General features: G+C 40.2%; 1 protein-coding gene across 2 annotated transcripts in view; it reads left to right on the forward strand.

Annotated features, from left to right (window-relative positions):
- The window catches only part of LOC311136438 (gamma-aminobutyric acid receptor subunit gamma-2), a gene marked incomplete at its 3' end in the record, with an annotated part of 46,797 nt that extends 23,466 nt beyond the window's left edge, over window positions 1-23,331 (forward strand). The window contains exons 6-9 of one of the 2 annotated variants that reach the window (XM_084170566.1): window positions 15,627-15,779; window positions 18,802-19,007; window positions 20,340-20,363; window positions 23,053-23,331. In XM_084170566.1, the coding sequence (XP_084026692.1) occupies window positions 15,627-15,779; window positions 18,802-19,007; window positions 20,340-20,363; window positions 23,053-23,331 (662 nt within the window). The remainder of the gene's footprint in view (window positions 1-15,626; window positions 15,780-18,801; window positions 19,008-20,339; window positions 20,364-23,052) is intronic. The other variant, XM_084170565.1, reaches the window with a different exon arrangement.
- Window positions 23,332-27,707: the final 4,376 nt, after the last annotated feature.

The raw sequence follows: 27,707 nt of genomic DNA on the forward strand, positions 1-27,707 counted from the left end.
GCAAAAGGAACTCCCCACATTCATTAGTCTCCTTCTGAGTGCATTAACATAATGAATGAATTGAAAAAGCATTGTTTAAACAGAACCCGGGTTATGGCTATACTCTCAAGGTAAAAAGAATCAATCGTTTCAATTTCCATATTCCACATTTCCCCCTCTGTCTCTCTTAGATGAATCATAGTATGGTTTTAAGCAGTGTAGCTGATGGTTCATTTGTTATGTATTGGTGTGTGTGTGTTTCTGTGTGTGTGTTTTTTTGGGCGAGTGCTATTCTTAGAGTGACCTTTTAGATGCTGTGGCGTGCAGCTCTGTTGTCTGTGTGCGTCGATCTGTGTGATTTAGCTGGAGTCAAGAAAGCCTCGGGACACATCATCATCCTCCTCCGATTATGGAGCCCCACAGTTTGCAGATGAAATCTGGAGGCATTGTGGATGAAAGGAAGTGGCCGGGTCGAGGGGTGAGGGACGAGGGACAAGCACAGCACACAGGGCACACGCCGCCCGCCTGGTTAATGCGTCATTGTCCCCTCTTTAGCCCTTCGGTCACATGGGGGCCAGCAAAGAAACAAACAAAACCCAAGATGAACCGCCGCAGAAGGACAGTAGTGATGCTAGACTGAAAACTGACCAATTATCTCCAGAAAAGTCCTATTTTCTATGGTCAACTCTAATGAAGGGGGGGTATTTGTTTCCTTTTTTAATCTCAGTTCTTGGATATTTGATGTTGTTATATTATTACTAGACAACCTCTACACAAGCTCTGAATAGATGGATGGACGGAGGGCTTTTGTTCCAGCAGCGTGTGTTAGTAGTACTGTACTGTAATCCCAACACAGGATATTTTCTGAGGCAATCCACTTAGGGTGAAGAGACAAACCTTGTGGCAATATAGTGACTGTGGTAGAGAGAGGTTTGGGAATCATCCCAGGGGCACTGCGGTAATGGCATTGCAACAGGTTCGATAGAAGTAATCAAAAGCAGATTAAGGAGAGAAGGTGCCAGGCTGTTTAAGAAGATGACCAAGAAGAAGTGAAAGCTCAAAGAGTCTTTCATAGGGCAGTGGAATGAATGAAGTAGAAAGAACAACTTGTATTGAACTATACTTACATATACTCTATTTCAGGTTCTCCATTCCAGTTAAAAACAGTTCCTCAGTGATAGAGCACATTTATTAAGTGCCATTTTATCTGATCTCCACGCAGTTTGTGTTAAAAGGGTTAGGAAGGATACATACAGTATACAGTGCATTCGGAAAGTATTCAGACCCCTTCCCTTTTTCCACATTTTGTTATGTTACAGCTTTATTCTAAAATGGATTCAATTGTTTTTTCCCCTCATCAATCTACACACAATACCCCATAATGACAAAGCAAAAACTGAAATATCACATTTACATAAGTATTCAGACCCTTTATTCAGTACTTTGTTGAAGCACCTTTGGCAGCGATTACAGCCTTGAGTCTTCTTGGGTATGACGCTTCTAGGGTATGAAACGTGGCATACCTTTATTTGGGGAGTTTCTGCCATTCTTCTCTGCAGATCCTCTCAAGCTCTGTCAGGTTGGATGGGGAGTGTCGCTGCACAGCTATTTTCAGGTCTCTCCAGAGATGTTAGATCGGGTTCAAGTCCGAGCTCTGGCTGGGCCACTCTGGAGCAGGTTTTCATCAAGGATCTCTCTGTACTTTGCTCCGTTAATCTTTCCCTTGATCCTGACTAGTCTCCCAGTCCCTGCCGCTGAAAAACATTCCCACAGCATGATGCTGCCACCACCATGCTTCACCGTAGGGATGGTGCCAGGTTATTTTTTTGAGGGGGGGGTAGATCAGCTTAATATTGCAGATATATTGTAACTTCCATCAATGTAATCATCTGCATCACTTCCAATCCCCCATGTTTTTTATATATATACTCCCCTTTATTACTTTTCAACCCCGCCATCCTTTCCCTACTTGGGGTAAATTAGTGAACAACAATGCCCAGGCCTCTACTTCCAGCCTATACTTACTATCTACACCTTATGGACACAGTCAATTTTACAATAATTATATTTTATTTGTTTTTGCTCCTGATCTTCTTCTACTCTCAACCTCTCCGATCATTTTCATGATGTCCATCCGGTTTGCTTCTATATGCCATATCTTTCTAACTGTCCCAAAAGCTTCCAACATACAACCTATATACTTATTATGGACACAGTATGCTTACATTATTAGTTATCTTGTTATTATTTGTTGTTATTTGTTATTAGTCCCATCCTTCAACTCCATTCAATACCTCCCATCTATCTCTTAACACCATCCATATAGGATTTCTATTTGCCATATTTCAAACGTACTGTGATGTTTTACAAAAGTTCTGAACCATTCTATTCTCATTGCTTCTACAGATTGTGAATTAAAAATAAACATTTTTGCTAAAAGTATTATTATATTATTGATCGATTGACTATGACTTTTCAGATCACCCAGTAATGCTATCTGCAAGGTTAGCTCCAGGTAAATATTGCAATCCTTTAGCCATTCCTGGACCTGTGTCCAAAAACAAGCTACAAATGGACAGAACCAAAACAAATGATCTAATGATTCTGTCTCCAAGTTCAATCTTGGTTTCATCATACCAGAAAATCTTGTTTTCTCATGTTTTGAGAGTCCTTTAAATGCCTTTTGGCAAACTCCAAGCGGGCTGTCATGTGCCTTTTACTGAGGAGTGGCTTCCGTCTGGCCACTCTACCATGAAGGCCTGATTGGTGGAGTGCTACAGAGATGGATGTCCTTCTGGAAGGTTCTCCCATCTCCACAGAGGAACTATGGAGCTCTGTCAGAGTCACCATCGGGTTCTTGGTCACCTCCCTGACCATGGCCCTTCTACCACGATTGCTCTGCGGGCAATTCCTTCGACCTCATGGCTTGGTTTTTGCTCTGACATGCACTGTCAACTGTGGAACCTTATATAGACAGGTGTGTGCCTTTCCAAATCATGTCCAATCAATTGAATTTACCACAGGTGGACTCCAATCAAGTTGTAGAAACATCTCAAGGATGATCAATGGAAACAGGATGCACTTGAAGTCAATTTCGAGTCTCATAGCAAAGGGTACTTATGTAAATAAGGTGTTTCTGCTTTTCATTTGTAAACATAAAAAATAATAATCTAATGGGGTATTGTGTGTAGATTAATGAGGAACATATTTTCTTTAAACCATTTTAGAATAAGCTCTAACATTACAAAATGTGGAAAAAGGGAAGGGGTCTGAATACTTTCCGAATGCACTGTATAATCAATTTACCATGGCGGAACAGCTATGTTCCCAAAGGAGCAGGTGTCTGAACCCCTGTCTTCCTCCTAGGTGATGCCAGTAATGAGCAGATGAGTGGGAGCAGAGACAGGCTGTGAGGGCTGTGATTCAGACACAATCCTCTCTGCTGAGTAAAATACCTCGCTTTACGTCCAGCCTGTGACAGAGTAATAATCCCATAATTAACACCTGGACACTGATGCTCCTGATAAACCAAAGAAGAGATTGCATTGGGAAAATAACACTTGTCAGTTGGTCCGCACATGCTCTGAATACACGCCCTAGTAATCCGTCTGGCCCCGCGGCCTTGTGAATGTTGACCTGTTTAAAGGTCTCGCTCACATCGGCTACTGAGAGCGTGATCGCACAGTCGTCCGGAACAGCTGGTAATCTCATGCATGCTTCAGTGTTGCTTGCCTCGAAGTGAGCATAAAAGGCATTTAGCTCGTCTGGTAAGCTCACGTCACTGAGCAGCTCCCGACTTGGTTTCCCTTTGTAGTCCATAATAGTTTGCAAACCCTGCCACATCCGACGAGCGTCAGAGCCGGTGTAGTAGGATTCAATCATAGTCCTGTATTGACGCTTTTCCTGTTTGATGGTTCGTCTGAGGGCATAGCGGGATTTCTTATAAGTGTCCCACTCTTTGCAAAACAGTCCTGAAGCGTAGCATCCGCATCATCTGACCACTTCCATATTGAACGATTCACTGGTACTTCCTTCTTTAGTTTTTGCTTGTAAGCAGGAATCAGGAGGATAGAGTTATGGTCAGATTTGCCAAATGGAGGGCGAGGGAGAGCTTTGTGTGTGGAGTACAGGTGGTCTAGAGTTTTTTTCCCTCTGGTTGCACATGTTACATGCTGTTAGAAATGAGGTCAAATGGATTTAAGTTTGCCTGCGTTAAAGTCCCCGACCAATAGGAGCGCCGCTTCTGGATGAGCATTTTCTTGTTTGCTTATGGCCTTATACAGCTCGTTGAGTGAGTCTTAGTGCCAACATCGGTTTGTGGTGGTAAATAGATGGCTACGAATAATATAGATGAGAACTCTCTTGGTAGATAATGTGGTCTACCGTTTATCATGAGGTACTCTACCTCAGGCGAGCAATACCTCGAGACTTCTTTAATATTAGACATCGCACACCAGCAGTTATTGACAAATAGACACACACCCCCGCCCCTCGTCTTACCAGACGTAGCTGCTCTGTCCTGCTGATGCACAGAAAACCCAAACCTATATTATCCATGTCGTTGTTCAGCCACGACCCGGTGAAACATAAGCTTTCTGGGATATGTTGTTTCAGCTCATGAAACATGGGACCAACACTTTTCATGTTGCATTTATATTTTCGTTCAGTATATTTGTCAACTAATTGCCACTTCACAATTGCTTTCAAAATAGAAACTGACAATATTCATACGTTTACCTGTGCAAACCACCTTTTCTCCTGGATTTTACTATCGGGAAAAGTGTGAAAAGGATTACATAAAAGTCGTATACATAAAAGTTTGATAACACTTTATTTGAAGCATCATAGCATGTTAAAACAGTCATAACCATGTCATAATATGTCACAACAGCTGACATAACGTGTCATAATCTCTCATAATATTGTCATAACACAGTAATGACAAATATATTTAGACCTATTGTGATAAATATTGTGTTATTTTATGGCTACCACACAAGGCAAACCATTCCATTACACCATAGCCTACATGTAAACAGTATGTTTGTTTTATAACATTTCCTGAAATTGGCCATATTCTTGTCATTATAGTTCTGCACACATTGATGTCAGACATGTACTTACCCCAATGCTCTGTCGCTGATGACTGGGATGAATGCAGGAGCAGATTTCAGGAGCAGGACAAGACACCCTCTTTGTGACTGATGACTGACATAAGGGCATGTACGTGATAGGCTTGGCTTATTTGATTATGATGGTCTTACTGCTTCTTGACAGTGTGGTAAAGTGTATTTAGTTAGTCCAAGTAAAGTGACACAGGATGGTCATAATGCTTCTTGACATTTTCATAAGGTATATTTACTTATCCCAATTAAAGTCACACAGGGTGGTCATAATTCTTCTTGACAGTGTCTTAAAGTGTATTTACTTAGTCCAAATAAAGTGACACAGGGTGGTCATAATGCGTCTTGACAGTGTCATAAAGTGTATTTACTTAATCCAAGTAAAGTGACACAGGGTGGACATAATGCTTCATGACAGTGTCATAAAGTGTATTTACTTAGTTCAAGTAAAGTCACATATGATGGTTATAGTGCTTCATGACAGGGTTATAAAGTGTATTTAGCTAGTCCAGGTAATGTTGCACAGTATGGTTATGGTTATCATGACTTTCTATAGCACAGCCATGAATCTACACTAACATCAATTGCCATAATGTTAACAGCATGACTAGTAAAGAGGTGTTAAAGTTACCATGCACCTGCAAAAAAGATAGCTCAGATGTGTGAGTGACTTTTGAATTTTGAAGTTACAGCATAAAAAGATAATATGCAATGAGTTCAGTTAAAGAACATCATGTTTACAAATGGCAGTTGTTTCACTCAGTGTGTAAACTTTATTCAAAACTAAAAACTATGTTTTAAGTGAGAATAGGCGTTGGTCTGAAGTGGAAAAATAAAGGAAATTCACATGAGCACCACAATGCCTATTCCACCCATGCTCTACTAAGGTTTTCCAGCACACAGCTCTGACCTACTACAGTATCTAGTTGCAAAGTAGCTAAAAAGTGGTAAGTAGTTGCAAATTTGGTAATTAGCTAAAATGCTCATTTTCCATAATGAGATTGGAACACTCAACCTTTGGGTTGCTAGACATTCGTGTTATATGCCCATCCTTCCTCTCCGACCAGCCACCCTCATTTTTGCCTTAAGTAACCTTCTGTCTTATGTAACCATACCAAAGGATACATATCTACTAATTTTAGTGTCCCGGATTTACATTTACTATGTTACGTCTAGTCTATGGGACCAGGCTGCAACTCAGCATGTTGCGCATGCAGTGATTTTAATGTTGTTTTACCCTGGTGCATCGTGTGCAGCCCCCTGACTACTTTTTACTTGTGCAAGGCGACTTCAGATTTTCTGTGAACACACTGAACAGTAACTTGACAATGTGTTGATCAGTCAGCACACATTTGGATTATGAGAATGATAAGACAGCAGGAGAAAGAGCTAATGTCAGAGCTGGAATTTATTCTACACATGTTTGAAACAGTGATGCTGTCAGTCAAGTCTGCACAACTGAGGTTCTGTTTACGTGTGCATTTGGGGTTCAACCATTTACTATATTCGGTTCATAACTAGCTTACTGTTTCTTAACACAACAATTTGTTTTCTCGGCTATGGTTTGAGTGGTCTTGGTTGTTCTTCGAGGAAATGTAGCGTAGCTAACTGCAGTGTTTGTCCTGTCTGAAATCTAGCTACCTCATTTGACCATACTTAGCTTGGTCTGTGGAATGCAAATGACGTGAGTAGCATGGCAGTTTCCCAAAGTTTGGTGGTTTTAAACTTAACGTAACTAACTAGTTATGCTTTGTGTAAGAAAGTATGATCTATTGTGGTGCATGAACTGGCCATACATGTTAGCTAACGTTACAATCTTACGTTGGCTAAGGTTACTTAGCTAGCTAAACTTAATTGGCTATCATAGCAGCCAATGACGTTCACTAGTTTATTTGTACATATTTGTTTGTGCTCCGATTACACACAAGTGTCTAGATCAGCAGTTTACACATAACTTCGGCCTTATGTGAAAAACCTTACTTTGCAAAATATAGCTACCTAGCTTTCCTCACTTGTTGGTTAGCTACCTAACCAACGGTAGCTCTCATCTGACTAGTATAATGTTCCATTAGCTAGCTAGCTAGATAGCTACCTAGCTAATCAAAACAAAAACGCATTCATTGGCTAGCTAACTTTATTTCCCTGTTCGTTAGCTAGCTAGCTTTCAGCTGACTGGTGTTAGCTAGGTACATAGGCTAGCTGCTAGGTTTTGTACAAGCGAGCTAAAGTTAGCAACGTAACATTAGCTACCTAGTTAATCAAAATATATGTTTGCATTTATTGATTAACCTAAGCTTGAATACCACCATATAGCTAGCTATAAACAGTAGCCTAGGTTTGTTCGCATACACTTCTTATAACTGGCAGTGGCAGCATGGTGCAAACAGCTGTGTTGTTGCCAAGCAACCAACCCTGTGTTAGAACTCTGAGTTTCGGCTAAAAAAGATGTTAGCATTGTCAGAAATGCTACAAAAAGGTAGCACATAGTTGGTTCTTAACCGTTTGAAGGGGGCAGGTTAGCAATCCTCGCTATATGAGCCATGTTACAATTCCCACCAAGTGGGTTAACCCTATTGGCTCGATGCGTAAGGCGTTAGCCTTTCACACCAGCGACTCGGGGTCGCTTCTCTGCCCCACCGTTCGCTAAAGATATACAGTCAGGTCCATAATTATTGTCCCCCTTGATAAATATGAGCAAAACATTTTATAAAATAAGAGTGATTATATTATATTATACTAATACAATTGCTCAGAGAAATAGAATTGTGTTTAGCAAGTTATATATATTTTTTCTTTAAGAAAGTGGTCAAAATTATTCACACCCCTGTTTACAATACACTAGCACCCTCCATTTGCAAGGATAACGACAATGAGCCTTTTCTAAAACATTTTATGAGATTGGAGAGTACGTTGGGAGGGATCTTAGACCATTCCTCCATAAAGAATCTTTCCAGAACGTTGATATGCTTTGTCTGCTCTTATGGACTGCACTCTTAAATTCAAACCACAACTTTTCAATGGGGTTCAAGTTCGTAGACTGAGATGGCCATTGCAAAATGTTGATTTTGTGGTCAATTAACCATTACTTTGTGGATTTTGATTAGTCCAAAGAGCTCTATTTTCATGTCATCTGACCATAGCACCGGTTCCAATCCAAGTGCCAATGCCATTTATCAAATTCCAGGTATGGTATGTATTATTTATTTATACAGTCTTTTCTGCTCATCTTTATCAAGGTTGGCAATCATTTTTGACCTAACTGTATACACAGTACATTCCCCATATGTCAGTCATAAGTCACACATGTTGTCCTGCTCCTGCATTCATTCCAGTCATCAGCAACATAGCATTGGGGTAGGCACATGTTTGACATCAATGTGTGTGACATGGTAATACAATTGCCAATTTTACAAGTAGGCTATGCTGGAATGGAATGTTTTGCCTAGTTTGGAAGGTTTTGTTGGTTTTGACACTCTTATGTAGGTGTCATAACCAGCAATAAAATATCGTAATATATATCAGAACAGGTCTAAATATGTGTCATGACAGTCTTATGACAATGTTAAGACAGGTTATGACAAGTTATGTCAACTATTATAACATGTTATGACATGTTATGACTGTGTTATAAGGTGCTATTTACATTTACATTTACATTTTAGTCATTTAGCAGACGCTCTTATCCAGAGCGACTTACAGTTAGCGCATACATTATTTTATCGAACCCACAACCCTGGCGTTGCAAACGCCATGCTCTACCAACTGAGCTACATCCCCTGCCGGCCATTCCCTCCCCTACCCTGGACGACGCTGGGCCAATTGTGCGCCGCCCCATGGGTCTCCCGGTCGCGGCCGGCTACGACAGAGCCTGGATTCGAACCAGGATCTCTAGTGGCACAGCTAGCACTGCGATGCAGTGCCTTAGACCACTGCGCCACTCCCATAATGTCAAATAAATGTGCATTGGTTAATTCTAGATCATTCAAAATTCTAGATAATTTGATTATGTCCATATGTTTATGAAAATAGTTGGTAGTTTCAAACATAATTATTCTATCAGTATATTAACAAAACATATAAAAGGGCCATATGTGGTTGTATCATTTCAAAGAAGAATAAAATTATATTTGACATTCAATTGAATACATGAAGTCCCACCAAAATCTCTGGATTCCATTAATATTATCTCTCATTATCCAATTGTTTATGTGTTATAATACAGTCAATATTTCATGGATTTTTAAAATAAAAAAGGGTTGATTATCGTACTCCATTATGCAGCTGTTACATTGATCAAAACTGTATTTTTGACCATTTATAAATGTTTACGATCGTTGCTATTTAATTGTCCTCGCTCCACTCCCAACCCCACACTGTTGAGACAACCCAGTACCAGTATCATCAATACATTGAGTTTTAAGCTGCAGGAAGCAGTGCAGAGTCAATGCCACTCTGTGGAGCAGTAGGTATGAGGAGAGGAGAGTCGTAGAGATCATGATCAAATTATCCAGGCATGCAAAGTCTACTGTGAGAGTCCAGGGCTCCCTACTCGCTCTAGCAGGGACATCATGCAGCCATTATTTTAGAGGGGCACCAAGTACCCCCTCCAGAAGTTGGAGAATTTAGCATTTTTCAAACACCTGAAACAGCTTTTTTCTTGCAATCTAGAGCCATAATCATTATGCCCTTTTCTATGTAAAAAAATGTATATTTTTCCACAAAGGTTGTCTAAGCATACCTCTTTACCTGTTTAATTGTACTTTTCATTAATGTTGCACGTTGATTCTTTAAGAACTTTTATGCCTTAGAAGTTTAGTACAACTGTCACACTGATATATGGTATCGTAACCAAATAATTAAATCATTTTTTGTCAATAATTCTGTATCTATTTGTTGTAATTTGAGTTTTGAAAAGAACAATCTAAATGTCTTTCAATCTCTGTCTATGAATTTTTATTCACTGTCTATGAATTTCCATAAAATAAAATTGCTAGGTGGCTAGTATTACAGAGAAACAACAAAACATGTTTTATTTATTCATCAAGGAATCAGTAGGCTACATAGCTTGATCAGATTAATTTACAAACATACCTCCTGTCCATCACCGGCAGCTGTGAGTGTCACTCTATACTCTCTCTCCTCCTCCACTGACGATACTGCACGCACTAGAGTAATTGCATCCAGCGTAGGGTCCGGTATCTTTGTTCCGTGCACCTAGGAATGGGCCACTTACTAGGGAGAATTGGGGGTGGGGGCAAAATACCTCAGATGGGTCTTTTTATAAATAATTATGATAAAGTGTGGGCTTAAAAATGAAGTTTAGTAAAAACATCTGAAAAATGTAAAAACAGGACAGATCTGAGTGGGCACGTGCCTTAGTGCCCCCTATGGGCATGACACAGGAGTCCATGGCTCCGTACTCACTCTAGCCCTAATTGCTCTCACCCACCTGTCACGATCGTTATAAGAAGTGACGGACGAAGGCGCAGCGTGATAAGCGTACATTCTTTTAATGAGTACACACACGAACAAAACAATAAACGATACGTGAAGTCCTAGGGTTAAACACAAACCTTACGGATCAAGATCCCACAAAACAAAAGTGCCAACAGGCTGCCTAAGTATGGTTCCCAATCAGAGACAACGAGAATCAGCTGCCTCTGATTGGGAACCACCCTGGCCAACATAGAAAACACGAACTAGAACACAACATAGAAAATAACTAAACATAGGAACTAACACCCTGGCTCAACATTAAAGAGTCCCCAGAGCCAGGGCGTGACACCACCATTATACTGTACTGGGACACCTTCAGTCTCCAAGCTAATAAACAAGGAAATGAGGAGGAGAGAGGAGACTTGCTGGTCTCACTATAACTTGTGGCTGCTGATTAGTTTATGACATCATTTTTTATTGTTTACTACAAAAGAACATAGTACTGTAATATAGTATGTAATCCCTTCGTGGAAACCCGAGCAACCAACTCATATTATATTTCTGAGACTATACATTAGACGTCAGATCACTTAGACTGCAGGCAATGAGATGATTACCTTGCTCTAACATAATGGTACATTATATGGTTACATTCACCATGAATCTCTGTGATATAATTCCACTACAACAGCTGAGCTGTCGTGTAAGCTATTTTGCACCTTTCCCATGTCCAAATGAAATGTGAAATATGCTCAGCTTGTAGTAACCCCTCGAAAAAACCACTCTTAAGCGTATTACTTTGTGAGGATGGATCCGTGCCTAGAGAAAATATTGCTATGACAACTGGACCAATGACAGCATGTGCAGTACAGAAAGAGTATGATTGAACAGACCCCCTGCCTTCTGTTTTGGGTTTGGAAAGCCTGCCCTAATTGCACTGTGTACTGCATACCTCTGAGCTATAAGTGTGCATCTCCTTACTGCTGAAGCTCCAGGTCTACCGCCAACCACCGCATTGGCTTGCCTTCACTAGTTGGATCTTGTCATTTTGAATTGCAGATTATCTTATTTTTCCCAGCACATCCAGGATTAGAGTTTGCTCATCAGCATTCTGATTGTTCTGTGAGGGGGATAAGTCTTCCCCTAAACCAGTTCAAATGGGTAGCAAGCGGAGGAAGATAAGGAAATAAATATATTAGATATGGGGAGTGGGGACTGACTGCACTGGGAGTTAAAATTCAGATCTGGGTGGTTACGTAAACCCCAGATGTGGTAGTTCGACCCTAGACCTGAGACCATGATGGTAATCTCTTTGAACAGCGGGCACACTATTTCCTGACTAAGACATGCTGTTCAATCCTCCGCACATGGGCATTAATAATGTCCCTAGACAGACACTGTAACTGCTGTGTCCCCACTCCCCAGTGTATTGTGCTGCTCAACATCCCCTCTTATACTGTAGCTGACCCCACAGTCATGCTTACCATCCTTTCTCATAGACTGTGCTCTGTCGTTCTGCATACCGTCTCCTCTCATAGTCGACCCCTGACAGCGAGGCTGAGGCCATACCAAGACATCATGCCATCCTGTCACCAGATGCCTCTGACCATGGGACGGCCAACATGTGCCGCAGGTCCAAGCCTGCCTGTCTCCGTCATGCCAATTTATAGGGGGTGAGAGAGATTTTCCTGTGGCAGCAGCTTTTCTCCTAGTCAGCAACCCAACCTGGGATTACCATATCCCCTCTCCTGAAAGCAGTCGCCCCGGCAATATGCAGCCAGCAACATTCCTGGGAGTGATGTTTCATCATTTCCTCCGCCCATCCAAAGACATTATTTTTTTCCATCTAAAATAGAAAATGGAACTGCTTATTTACCACAGTAATGTTGTTGCAGTGGGATCTGGGATGGGAGGAGTATGAGGAGAGTGAGGCCTGTGTTGTGTGTATAATTCTATCTGGCAGTCCCAGAGGTTTTAACAGTGTGCTCTGAATGATTTTCCACCCCAAGTTATTATTGCATTCCATAAATCTTTACAGGAGGAGAAGATTACATCTGTGAGGTTTCTTACTAAATTTCCTGCATCAGGAAAATGTGCAGCTATACTAATACAACTACAGAAAACAATATCTCAATATAAACAATGAGTTTAATTTTGAGTCATTGTTTAGGCTACTGTATGTGGTGGATTTTTCACAGCTTTTATAATTTTTTCTAAATTCTTCTGTTGTGTAGTAGAGTCTATTTGAATAGAACAAAACAGAAAATCACCAACCAATAGCCTACTAGTTAGGCTAACCATTAGATGAGGGATAAATATTTTAACCCACATAGACTAATTGAATCCAAGATCTATCTCAAGCTGAATATGGAAGAGGCTCCATCTTCATTGGCATGACCCAACCAAACCCATTGAGCCGATTACCAACCATCTTTAATGTTCTTGGATAAGGGTGTTGCATTTTCAAAGAGAAGTAAAATAAATATATAAATATATTAGGTATAGCCCCACCAGAGGAGTTGCCTGCCTGTTCGAAGGAAGCGTTGCTTCATGCATTCCCACGGTGTGAAGATTAAAGCAGGACAGGCATTTCTACACCTACGCCATTTGTTCCATTATCTTGTGGGCTGATAGATCAGATCTTCTGACAGAAAGAGAGGAGCTTTGAGGTGTGTGTGTGTGTGTGTGTGTGTGTGTGTGTGTGTGTGTGTGTGTGTGTGTGTGTGTGTGTGTGTGTGTGTGTGTGTGTGTGTGTGTGTGTGTGTGCGTGCGTGCGTGTGCATGAGCTAGGCTGTCATTAGGGAGAAGCAGGCATGGCCCTTTGATGTCCTGGAGTGCACTAAGAAATGCATAGGGATGAGCCGGCTACTTCCCTCACTGAAGCTTTGTAGATTCTGGGGAGGGAGAGAGAGAGGGAGACCTATGCGGCACATGCCAAGGACCCAATATTACATTTCACTAAATAATTTGGGAGGGCTATTTTTAGGGCTTTTTCTGAGACACAGAAGAAAAAAAAAGAGCAGAGCCAGGAATGGTGAGCCGTGGGCCATGATAATGTGTGATGTGTCACTGTTGCCGTGGTGTGCGTAGCCCCAGCGAAACATGATTGGGTTGTGTTGATCAGTGTTGTGTGTATCAAAGCTACACGCTATGTACTTTGTTCATCATACTGTCTACTGTGTGAGATTAACCAGATATATCTAGCTATCGTATCTCCATTTTACCTCATTCATTTGCTAGCTCCAACTCTTGTGTTGTCCACTGAAGGAGTGATAATGTTTGCCATGGTGAGAGATAATGGGGTTCTGAGCTAAACAAATAAACAAGGCGATAAACAAGAAAGCTGAGTGTTTCAGGACAACAGGAAGGCATTATTGAATTGATACTGATACATTAGCCTTGAGCCCTAATGGAGGAGGTTGTCAATATCCTCACCCCAAGTCTCTATCAGGAGAGCACTGTTCTCTGTAATCACTGTAGGAAACACTCTGCCAGAGCTGTGCTGTACTGTTGTGCACCGGGGGTGTCTTACACTAAGGTAGTATTTGGGTCCGTTGGCGAAGCCCATCATTATAAATAGTGGAGGGTAATGCAATGTGGATGTGCCACTGCTGACCAAGCTCAATAAGTGTATTAACTGGCAGTTTCTCAGTTGCCAGGGGCTGTCTGTGCAACTTCCAGCCCTCAACTTATGTAATGTTAATAAAAACAAATAGTGGACCACAGACCCCTGAGGACATCCTTCATGTCTCTCTCTCCTCTTACCAACTGCCTTGTCAGCAGAAAATAACATGGAGATATGAGCGGTAATGAGGTCTCTCTCTCTCTCTCTGTCGCTGTACTCGGCTATCTAATTACGCCATCAGTGTGGAGGTGAGGAGAGGTGTAACCTGGGATTGATCACATAGCCCTGCTGTGTGCACACACAGATGTTGGCGTTTTGCAGAAATGGCAGACAACGTGTGTTTCTTTTTTTACTCGTGAGATAAATTACCAGGTTGCCAAATTGCTTGGTGCTTTATTAATAAAGCCAGCTGTTCTCGTCCCATCTGAGAAGCAGCGCTGCCCCACTCGCAGAGCAGAAAAGGGGCTATGAGAGAATGCTCAATGCCTCCCAGGCTTACAAGCACAAAATATAGTATGGGACGGGAGGGTTTCTGACACAGCTTACACTATGGTGTTAATCAATTAGTGTACAACATACGGTGAGCTCACTGTAAACCTACACAAGCAGGGTGAGCTGCTGGCACTGTTACTCCATATAGCAGACAGAATCGATCCCAGATGGTGTAGGAGTCAGGGATACCCTGTGATAAGGGGGGGATGTGGTCTTCAGGAGGGATGTTGTGATGTTATGTGCAAATCTGATTTCCAGTATACACAATTCTAAAATCCCACAACTTTATCTACTTCTGTCTACTGTTTATTTGTTGACTGTGTGGCATTTATGTTTTTCTCTATGGTGATTCAATTGTATTGACTGCATCGCCTTCCTGCATATTATATATACTGAACAAAAATATAAACCCAACATGCAACAATTTCAAAGATTTTACTGAGTTACAGTTCATATAGTAAAATCAGTCAATTGAAATAAATGAATTAGGCCCTAATCTATGGATTTCAAAAGACTGGGTAGAGGTGCAGCCATGGGTGGGCCTGGGAAGGCATAGGCCAATCTACTTGTCAGCCAGGCCCACCCAATGGGGAGCCAGGTCCAGACAATCAGAATTAGTTTTTCCCCACCAAAGGGCTTTATTACAGACATAAATACTCCCCAGCACAAAGTGCATCTGTGTAATGATCATGCTGTTTAATCAGCTTCTTGATATGCCACACCTGTCATTTGGATGGATTATCTTGGCAAAAGAGAAATGCTCACTAACAGGGATGTAAACAAATTTGTGCACACAATTTGAGAGGAATAAGCTTTTTGTGTGTATGTAAAATGTCTGGAATGATTTATTTCAGCTCTTGAAACATGGGACCAACACTTTATATATATGTTGCGTTTATATTTTTGTTCAGTGTAATTTCCATATGGTGATTCAATGTTCTGCTTTTTCTCTTGTCTTCTCTCTCCTTTAGGCGACTACGTTGTGCTGACAGTCTTCTTCGACTTGAGCAGGCGGATGGGTTACTTCACCATTCAGACCTACATCCCCTGCACCCTCATCGTTGTCCTCTCCTGGGTCTCCTTTTGGATTAACAAGGATGCTGTGCCTGCTAGAACATCCTTAGGTAACAACAAAGCAATACAAATCTCATCCATAATTCTTTGATTTCAATTGAATTGAGGATAAATAAACATTTCTGCATCTGCCCTGTATTTAATCTCATCAGGTTCACGCCAAAGCATTCATTTTCATAATCTGCCAACCTAGCCCCAACACAAACATACGTTGCAGCATTATCAGTGGAGTTCATTAGCAGTGTGGTCCCTAATTGATCACTGCCTCTCATAAAATAGGACTTGCTGTGGTCCAGACCGACCCTTAGCGCCCAGAGAGGGCAGCTGCTTCAGTAACTAGTCCATCTTGATTACATGAGCCCAGCCTGGCGCATATGTTTTTATGCATATCTCAGGGGAGATGCAGCCTCGGCATAAAAATGCAGGGGCCCAACTTTGCTTAAAGCAAAAGGGGGAATGTTTGAGGAGAATGTGTGAGCTATTGAATCTTCCCTTGTCTCCGAAAGGGCGGACATCTTCAGAGAATGTCGTCTTTTAGTTACATATTCCTTAGTCAGTTCCTTATGCACCTCCAAGCCTCTCCAGGCCTCTCAACCCTTACCGCAATCACTCACACCAGGACCATTAGAAGCATTGCTGAATGTAAATCAATCCAGGACACGGACATCCACTTCTTATCAGAGAAGAGCTGTTTGACCTTTAGAAACAATGTTATACCCTATTACTGTGAGAGGTTAACGTATTATTTAATTTATTGCCGGTGTCTATATCTTATAATTTTTTTTCTTATAATCTTCATAACATTTTACTAATATTATGACAAATTGAATTGCCTGCCAAAATGTAAATGGAGTCAAATAGCTTAATTTCCTTTCCAAAGATAACAGAGAGGTACATTTTGGTTACCTAGCTGGAAGGATTAATGGCTGTGACATAATTCTTAATCCTTCAGTGCCATCCAACCAAATATCACAATCACTCCAGGCACCCCCATGGATATTACAACATTAATCTTGAGACATGATGACGTCTCTCATTTTTCATAAAAAATGGATAAATAAACACCATATTAGCCTAAAGCCCTCATGATATATTAGAGTGACTTGTTGAAGAGCTGGGGTGTGTGTTTGAGGCAGGGATGTTGGAAGCTGTACACGGTAAACACACATCTGTAGTATCTGTGTGCTACGTTAAAGGGTTTCCCCTGGTGTAGTATCTGTGTGCTACGTTAAAAGGTTTCCCCTGGTGTAGTATCTGTGTGCTACGTTAAAAGGTTTCCCCTGGTGTAGTATCTGTGTGCTACGTTAAAAGGTTTCCCCTGGTGTAGTATCTCCCTCCACATCATCATGTCTCTTACATGGTGACAAAGAGCCCATGCACCAGATGGCTGGTGGTAAGGCATGGTATGAACATATTGGCTGAATTCGAAAGCATAGATATGTTGTGGATCAAGGGGGACCAAAACAGTTGGTCGCTACGCCATCCGTTATGGGAGACTATACGTCATACTGTGTCAATTGGTTGCAATTAAACACACTCTGCATTTCATAATCCTTTAGTTCCGTGTAATCCAGTACTCAAACCCGTTCTGGAAGAATTTTTTCTGATCACTATACTAAATCATACATGTTTTTACCTGCTGGAATAAAGTATGTAATGCATTTAAAACCCATAAGGATAAAATAGTAAGCTCTCTTCATGTGCAGCATGCTAAAATAGTTCAACCAGCCCCACTGTATATCATACATATTTTATTTTGTTCAACCAGTCTGAGATTCCTCCATTCTAATAATCTCCTATGTGAATACATTTTTGGACAGAAAGTTTATTTTGAGTTTTTATATTTTTTTCTCACATCTCTGAGACCATTAAAAAAGTAAATAAAACAACTATAAATAAAGGCATACTCTCAAACAACTTGTCATGTTAGTCTCCTACATCTCCTACATTTTGGAATGCCTCCACTGCACCATATCCCCAAATCCTAAAATCCAACATCCCTAAAAATGTGATCGACCACCACCCATAGCTACAGTACAAACTGATTGTCATAGCTAGCCACCATGCATTAAATGCTGTAGGACGAATCTGCAGGTAGCTAAAGCTAACCAACTAAGTACAATGTTAGTTAGCTAACATTAGGCTATAACTAGCAATGCGAATGTCTTTCTGAGATACAAATAATATTACTTCACAGATTATACACGTAACGTTAGCTAGCGAGCCAGAAAGCTAATGTTCGCTAGCTAGCGAACAGTACGCTTTAACCTGCAATGAAAACGACTTCCTGACAAAATTAGAAACGTATAATATCTGAAAATGTAGCTAGACTCTTACCCGTATACATGGATGATGACACGCTTCACGGCAAACTGGAACCACTTTAAGTAAGACGTCCTGTGTCTTTTCCATTTAATTTGTAGCTAGCTACAGCTTGGTTGGCCCGATGTGTCAAGTCACTCCGGTTCACACTGACCGTGTGCAGAAAGTAGTCTATCACAACTTTTTCCCATCTTTGTCGATAGCGCCTGCTAAATTAAGAGCAGCAATGTTGTTGAGAGCAGTAGCGACCCTTTTGCAGTTCTCCATGGCTAACATTATATCTTTCAAAAAAGCTGCGGTAGCAAGGATTATCTACACATACAGAGCAGCTCATGTTATCGACAGAAGCGTGCTACATGGCAGACCAATCCAAACTCATCTCTCGGCATGTCAACTCCATCCATTATCTCAGCCAATCATGGCTAGCGGGAAGGTTCCTGTCTTTTTCCATGGCTAAACCAACTAGGCTTGTAATTTAACAATAATATTCGTATTTACAGATTACATACAAGTTGGTTATTAAGGCACATGAAAGTTGACATGTTCAAGAAGGCGTTTCTGCCAAAAAACACATTTTGATAAAAAATATATAATTTAAAAAAAACGTCAAATGCCTCTCCTGTGAAATAGAGACGTGTGACATACGCATAGCTTCTTAAAATGGGTCACAAATGGTATATGTTATCCTTTGCTGCTATAACCTCTCTATACCCTCATCTTGACCCTCTTGGCCATCTTGTCCATTGACAGGCATTACCACTGTGCTGACCATGACTACGCTGAGTACCATAGCCAGGAAGTCGTTGCCTAAGGTATCCTACGTGACGGCCATGGACCTCTTTGTGTCCGTGTGCTTCATCTTTGTTTTCGCCGCGCTGATAGAGTATGGAACACTGCACTACTTTGTGAGCAACAGGAAGCCAAGCACAAAAAAGGACAAGAAAAAGAAAAACCCGGTGAGTGTTTTATATCCAAAGTAGGCCTACAAGTAGTGAAGACAAAATTGTTCTGTCAGGGAACTTACAGTATTTCTCCTTAAATCATTTAGCATTTGAGCTTAGCGTGTTTTCACAGAGTTTTAACCTTACCCGTGATGATGTGTATATATGAGGAAGAGGCTAGGTCAAGGAGTGGAGATTACAGCACTTTCCAAACACTGAGTTATTTCCAGCCTCGGAAAGCCTCACCAATCACTGTCACTGTATTATTGTGTTACTGTAATGTATAGCCGCCTACTACTACTAGGTTTCCTTAAGGGAGAAGTCCTTGTGAGTGCCATGCAGTCTGCGGGAGAGGCACGGGAGAAATAGAACCTGTCCTTAATCCACACCACACCTGTGCAGTAGTAATTTAGACCTTTCTCACATGACCAGAAGTTTTCTTAGGGTCTTCAAATCCCCACAACATAATGGTGGCTAAAGTGAAAGCACCAGAGCTAGCAAGGTACTTAAAAGGCTGTGGGATGCTCCAGTTTCAGCTTCTCTGTAACTAAGATTTTCTTTTGGATATAAATGTGTGCAGGATGAACGAGTAATGATCTGGATGTTCTCACCAAGGTTGTTCTCACCGAGGTTCTTCACATGGTCTGCCAAGATATGATGCGGAAGCCTTTGACTGAGATCCTTTTGATCTTCATGAATAGTTAAGAATAAAACAGGAAATCGAGGAAATAACATCCTTTCATTTCTCATAGGCTTTGGGTGTAAGGGTCTAACCATTTTCTGAAAAGATAAAACATAACAATGTCCTATTTCATGTTATGATGGTAATTGTTCAGAGAATTGTATTATGCATGAGGACAACAACAGGTTATTTATAATCAATCTATTAAATGTATGCGTACTGGAACTGATTAGGTATGCTAAAGTATTTTAAGTTAGATGGAGAAAGAGAGTATAAAGTACTACAAATCCATATTCAATGTGTTTTTTAGATACAAATGCCAATAACTGTACATAAAAATGCCTTTGTCTTGTTTTGGTGTAACGGGTCAGCTTTGAGCCCTACTAGGATCAATATCACCCCTAAACCATTGAAGTCAAGTTTTTATCATGGATATAGCATATCTCTAAAGGTAGATTTGACTGGGGATCAACCTGGTCTCCAGTGTGATGTATCCTGTCATGCATCTTCCTCCTCCTGTATGTGTGTGTCTCTTCAGTATGCTGTTCTCTTTCTACTTTTATGTTCTTTTGATGTTCTCTTTGTTTTAGTTTTTTGACATGTGTTCTTTTTTGTGTTGTTCTGTTTTAATTCCACATATTCTTTGTTTCCTGTTGGGACAAAAGCTCCTCCGGTTCTTTTCCTCAAAGGTATATTGCCTTGAGTTTCAACTATTGACTGCATGTGTCTGCTGCATTTTGCCTCTTTCTGGCTCCAGCTAGCGCACCGCACTGCTACTTGTCTGTTTTAGATACCCTTTCTTTACCTTAGAATCTCTTCCGCAATACCACTACACAAAGTGCTCACTGGAAAGTGCAGAGGCAGCCAGACGTACTTGTGTAGTGACAACATTCCGCTCTTTCAACCAGCCCACACACGTCCACAGCTAGTAAAAAGATGCCACACAATGGTTTCATTCTGGCTTTTTTTCATTTCTTTCTGCCTCACACTGTGCAATTTTGACTGTAAACCAGTGGCAGCTTTTTCTCCCCTGTCAGTTAACCTACCCGTGTATTTGTTGGGCTTTTAACCTGACGCTTCCTATAGAGTCAGCAGAGCCTTAACAGACTGAAATAGACAACCACTACACTGTGCTAAGCCTAATTAGTAGTGATCATCTTAATGGCTCCACACGCAGCAGAGTAGATTTAGCCCCAATAATCTTTAAACACTCATAGTGCACAGGGTGCTACTGAAGAGCTATATTTAACACTCAAGTAAAGAAGACTGTGTGCTTTAAAAATCTGAATCACCCTTAATCTATGGTATGAAATAACATTTCTTAATGGGGTCATTTGACTGAATTGAAATACCATTAGTCAGAGAATACTGTAAGTATGGTAAACATTTGAACCAGCCATTTATAGGAAGGCCATTTTCTATAGTTATTTTAAATTGACAAATAATTTAAAAAAGTTTTACTACAGCTGACACTAAGCTTAGATTAAAGTGGTACAGATCCAGAGCAGAAGCCTAAGTGTTTCCGTCAATCATTCCTCCCTAGAGGTTGTCTACTTTCATCCGGTTAAAGCTGCAATGCCACTGTTTTGTTTTGCAAACCCCGGCCACGCTGCAGTATCTGTGTTTGCTACTCTGCTTGAGCTAGCTCCCACCACGCTCTTCCTTCTACCGTGCAACCCCACTTTGAGAACCGAGTCACATGACCTGCTGCTGCTTCCTGCTGCAAATCCCCTGGCAGCTGTCAATCAATCAGACAATGATGTGGAACCAGCAATCATGCTTTACATGATGGTTATGTATCGTTTTCAAAGGGACGACAATAACCCTTGTGTTCTAGTGCTGGGCAAATTTGAGCTGCAGGGTGCGAGTTAAAGTCAAATCAGTGTTTTGAGCTTTTATGATGTCACGTCTTAAACAATTTACCCCAATGCTTATGGCATTTGAGAAGTGGTACTTGACACACATATGATTCATTTCATAAGGACAGAACATTCGGAAAGCAATATGATTACCTAAACATAGTACTGGCACGGCATCCATTGTAAATAAAGCTACAGTAAAGCCTCATTAAGTGCAAAAAAGCTTTTGAAAGAGGCTAGAGGCTAGGGTCTCTGTTCAGGCTTTGGGCTCTGTTCAATTAGTAGCGATTCCATTCAGTTTATTTTAAGTGGGACAATCCAATATATAAATGCGTCATTATATTTCTAATTGACTCATTCAGAAAATATTATGCTGGGTCGGAGAAAACTCCGTCTTAAAGTTGATCATGAGAGAGTTTTTTTTTTTAAAGGTGCCATGCTATTTTTAGATAAAAGCCCATGAAAATGCCCTATTTGAATGCTAATTGTGCCTCTTTTGACTGATGGAGCAAAGGACTCGCTGATGTCACTGACCTATTTTAGGAATCATCAGAAATAAAACGCTATGCCCTCAAGTGGTGAGCAGGCTTAAAAGGACGTTGATTTAACCAATTTAGGGACAGGAAATGGAGGATGGAGGAACAATGAGTCCCTGCTCAGGAGTCTTTCTTATCATACAGCTTACATCATGAGCGATTTACAATAAATTCCGATTTCCCCCCTGTGAAATCCACACAATGGTATCCATGTACAGAACAAGAATTGGTCCCGCTTTATTTGAAGTGCATCTTATGAAGGCTTCATAAAGCCTTCATATAGGCTTCATAAGCACTACATAGATGCTTCACAAATCATCTACAACCGTATATCATGCTCTATAAAGATTCATAATGTGGCATAACTGCGTGACATAATCATACATTTATTTGTTCACAGTTGTTCATCTTTTATAAAGCATGAAATACAGTTACAGATGATTTGTGACCCATGTATGCAGTGCTTATGAAGCCTATATGAATGCTTTATGAAGCCTTCATAAGATACACTTCAAATATAGCAGGTCCGATGTAATTTGAGTGAATCATTATGCAAAAGAGGACTGTGTTTAGCTTTGGGACTAATGATAACAATGATGCTCCTCGTGTTTTCCCATGATGTGCAGCAGCAGAGCTTAAAATGGGTTGCCCAGCACTAGAGTCATCATTCTGCTAAATAAAGCAAAACTACACCATGTTTCTGATAGAAGCTAAACTTTGTACTCATAGGCTTTACCCAAAGGTGTTATTTGCATTGCGTGTTCCAAAGGGAATAGTCCATTGTCATCTTTAAGCCACTCTAATTAAATGCAGGTGCCACAGATTGGTATACATGTATTTTACTGACATGCTTAAAAAGATCCCATTGGCAAGTGAAGGTGCAAATTACATTTTGTATACTAACATAAAGAGAGACTAAATTAGGTCCCCTGTGCTGCCTCTTAGACTCTAGTCGCTAACTGTGCTCTCTCTGTTAAAAGCAGACACCTACGGTGGACATACGGCCTCGCTCAGCCACCGCCATCCAGATGAACAACGCCACCCACATGCAGGAGCGAGATGAGGAGTATGGCTACGAGTGCCTGGACGGCAAGGACTGCACCAGCTTCTTCTGCTGTTTCGAGGACTGCCGCTCCGGGGCCTGGCGGCATGGGCGGTTGCACATCCGTGTCGCCAAGATAGACTCGTACGCTCGCATCGGTTTCCCCACCGCTTTCGGTCTCTTTAACCTGGTTTACTGGATCTCCTATCTCTATCTCTAGATCCAGCATGTAGCCAGCCTTATAATATACGTTCTGCTCCAGCTAGATGATTTTTAAGAAGGGGACCCACTGAAATGTTTTCCTTTTATTTTTGTTTCTGTTTGATTTCATTGTTTGTTAATTCATATTTTTCATAATTTCTTTGTATGGTTGAAGCAAAAGTTGTAGCAAAACCAATAGGCATGCAGGGATCTGGTGTCCGATAGTGGAACTACGACTGTGCTTTGGGTAAGCAAGAACCTAAGCTCACCGTAGTGATTCTGCATGACTACGTTTCCCAGATTCCCCTTGGTCAGGTAATTGGTTTATGTAGAAGGTATTCACAATCAGGGCCGCTTCAATGTTTCTTTTGTATCTGCCCTTAGTCAGTATATTATATTACAGTAAACATTTTCACAGTAAACAAACTTCATTCAAACAAAAAAAGTATTAAGCATGTTCCCGTTTTTTTGTATTAACAAGTCACGCATGTACTGTAGAAGACAAACGGAAGATTTGACATCAGCTTAGTTTCCCATTTTTTTAAATATGTATTTATTTATTGCTATGTTCCATCCATCCAAAATCCAAAATAAGCAAAATCTAAAGCACTTTAATATATATATATAGGTTGAACAGTTAGTATGATTTTCAATTATACTTTGATAGCTAGGTTTCTTTCAGCTAACTGTAAAACATTACTTTAGCACAGTTAAACATTACTTTTTTCATGTGTGGTCAGAGCGCTAGAAAATACTGTTTATGGTCAACTGTACAGACACTGTATATATTTAATATTATGTAGTGGTTTACATTTATTGCATGCACCTTTCAGGCCCAAAATCAACACATGTTTTAAAGGGGCAATCCACAGTTGATACATCAATTTTCAGACATATAAATTAATTATATACTCATAGATAATTGAAGAATATAACTTATAAAGGCCTCAAAAGCTTACTTCGACTGTCGTACCCCATCACAACCCAAGATATAAGCTTGTTTTACTCAATTGTTTGGAAACATTGTAAATGTAAACAAACACTGTATAGCCTCAAAATATGTTTAAAACTATAATTTAGATGTATTGGATGGTCAGTCCTTGCATCATTTAAGAGTGGTTACATTTCTTCAGGTCCATCCCTCAGCTTTTAACCAAAACAGAGGCGGGGTGTCCCTTTGTTATTGTTTAAACTGTAGATTGCCCCTTTAAGGTCTTCTATTGTTGGCTATGGATACAAAAAAAAGAACACTGCTGATTATTAATCTGGATTTTGTCTTACTTTTTTAGGAAAAGTAGAAAATGAGACAATAAAGTCAGATTTTGTCTTATAAATTAACGTTCATCTCTACCAATATGTATTACAAGAGGATCAATCCAGACCTTACAGGCAAAACGTTGTTATATCAACCTTTATTAACTTGTAGACTGCTCTGAGGAACTCATCTTCCCTTTCAAACACTTTGCTATTGGTGGTTATCTTCTTCAATTGACACACAAGTATGGCTGTGCTGGCTCCTATGGGAAGTGTGTAGATAAGAAATAGGCATCAAAAACAAAAGTATGGTTTTCTTACATCAAAACATATTCTGCTCCCTTTCTCTCCCCCACAACCACTTGGTGGAAATGAATATCACGCAAACGCAGCAAGCAGTGTTTTACTTCATTCAGCTGGCACGTTGAGTGTCTACAATGGAAGCGGCTGTAATTCTGAATGCCTACACCCATCAAAATGCCAAAACTCTCACTGAGAGAAAACACCCCATTTGTCATAAGACTGAACTGCATTACTTAGTCACTGCATTAAAACAGGATCCATTCCATCTGTCTCAATGGGTGGTTTAGAGGACTTAAGACAAAAACAAACCATTTAACTTGAGGAAGATTGATGAACATGACAGCTACATGGAGAAGAAGGCATCTGCTTGTGACCAGACCAGATGCATAAGCCTTACTCTCTTTTAAGAGAAACACTGTGGAAATTACAATGATCTGATGCTGACATTTTATTGAAAGATCTGGGAGAAGTTCAGGAATTTATTTTTTGTTTGATTTTCTGTTTTTCTGTGTTTATAATGGATCATTAAATCATTAATGTGTTAATACAACATTTCTCATTTATAGTGTAGCACATTGTGAATGTCAACATAAGTACTCAAACTATTTGTGCTTCACGTCAATAATGGTAATGGAACGCTTACAATGCAACTTATGGGGTATTTATATACCCAAATCATGGCCAACCTGTTCCAGAAGAGTACCTTAGGCAGCCAGAGGATGTTAAAGAGCAGTGCTTTAATCTAAATCAGGGTTTCCCAAACACGGTCCTTTGGCCTCCCATGGGTGGACGTTGATTTAAATTACTCATCATCAAGCTTTGATTATTTGAATCGGCTGTGTAGTGCTGGGAAAAAAAACTGCACCCCTGGGAGGCCCCAGGACCAAGTTTGGGAAACCCTGATCTAAATGAATAAGTCATTTTACTGTACATATTGTAAATCACATGATATTATGTACATAGTAGATCACAAAAGGAAACAAACATTTATCAAACCCTTCCATTTTTTAAAGGTTTTATTTTCTTCATTTATCCCATTTCATTGATATCATTATTATCATTGTATTATGCTGGACTGTGTGGGATATTGAAGGGCAGGGGTAGTTACGAGGTCTGGAGCCTGCTGGGTTTCTGTTCTACCTGATAATTCATTGCACCCACCTGGTGTCCCAGGTCTAAATAAGTCCCTGATTGGAGGGGAACAATTTAAAAAAGGAGTGGAACTGGCTTCGAGGTCCAGAGTTAAGTTTGAGGGTTGTAGGGTATTTTTCAAGAAAATTGTATTTCCCTATTTAGAAAGCCCTCAAAGAAACAGAGATGGAGAATGTCCTTTGTCAACAAAATCATAGAGACATCCTTTCGTTCTGAAATGAATTGATCTTGTTGTTGTATTTTCTATGTTGTAGTCTACATAGCCTCTAAAGACCAGTTATAGTCTGTTCACTGAATGGTATGGCTAAAACGGTAGGTGGTGAAGTTACTTATTAACCAGCCTCAATTGACAAGATCTTTTCAGACATTTGACTGATGTTAGCTACTCCCGAGGTACTGAACAGATGTGCTACTCTAGTCTAGAGTGATCTTCAGAGTTTCTGCATTAAATTGTAAGGTTTCTTACCAACAACTGTACTACCCATTGTCAGTTGAATGGAGTGGAAAGTGGGTGGAAATTGAAGCTCTTCCCCTTGTGCATTCACTAGTGGTCCTCTATTTTATACCTGTTGCGAAGCTATCACGCAGTACAAGGTTTTGTCTTAAGGGTGTGTGGGGTTTTTTCACTTCTTCTTTTTGGCCACTTGATAGTTTACTTCAGTTAAAATGTAGAGGAATGTAAGGGAGTGGAAGAACAACTTTAAGTGCCAAACTTTGACACAAATGTTATATATCCTTTCAGAAACCCATAGTAGTCAATGATCTCTAAATCAAAATGAACTGTTTTTTTGCACTGGAGTTTTGAGAAATATGTGTGAATGGGAGAAACGCATTTAGTGTTCTTAGAGAAATAAAGAAATAATGTTTAACAGATTTTAAATATAATTTACTATTAACAGCATGAAAATATAAGACATTATTTGTATATCTTCATTACATTTCACAGACGCTCTTATCCAGATCAACTTGCAGTAGTGAGTGCATACATTTTCTGTACTGGTCCCCTGTGGGAATTTAACCCACAACCTTGGTGTTGCAAGCACAATGCTCTACCAACTGAGCCACACGGGACATTATCTCATAGCATTATCTCATGGTTTATAGCTTATGAACAAATATCAAAGCACAAGGACTAAACCATCTTTGAGACACACTTTAATTAATTCAAGTATACCCTCTGTCTTTGAGACACACTTTAATTAATTCAAGTATACCCTCTGTCTTTGAGACACACTTTAATTAATTCAAGTATACCCTCTGTCTTTGAGACACACTTTAATTAATTCAAGTATACCCTCTGTCTTTGAGACACACTTTAATTAATTCAAGTATACCCTCTGTCTTTGAGACACACTTTAATTAATTCAAGTATACCCTCTGTCTTTGAGACACACTTTAATTAATTCAAGTATACCCTCTGTCTTTGAGACACACTTGAATTAATTCAAGTATACCCTTTGAAAAAGAGAATGAGTTAGCATAGGGCAACATTTTTGTTTGTTTGCAAGAAAGGCTGAGCGAGCACAGTCAGAAAGTAGAGATGTTTTTAACTGTGAGAAAGTAGTTACTGAGGTATCAAGTGTATGTATGGTTTATAAATACCCAATGACCAACCCGTCATATTGAACGGTGCTGTCATACAAAATTAGATTATTTATATCAACTATTTAAATGTTACTTTACTAT

This window comes from Coregonus lavaretus, assembly GCF_964263955.1.
Source record: "Coregonus lavaretus genome assembly, chromosome: 10".
Taxonomy (NCBI): Eukaryota; Metazoa; Chordata; class Actinopteri; order Salmoniformes; family Salmonidae; genus Coregonus; species Coregonus lavaretus.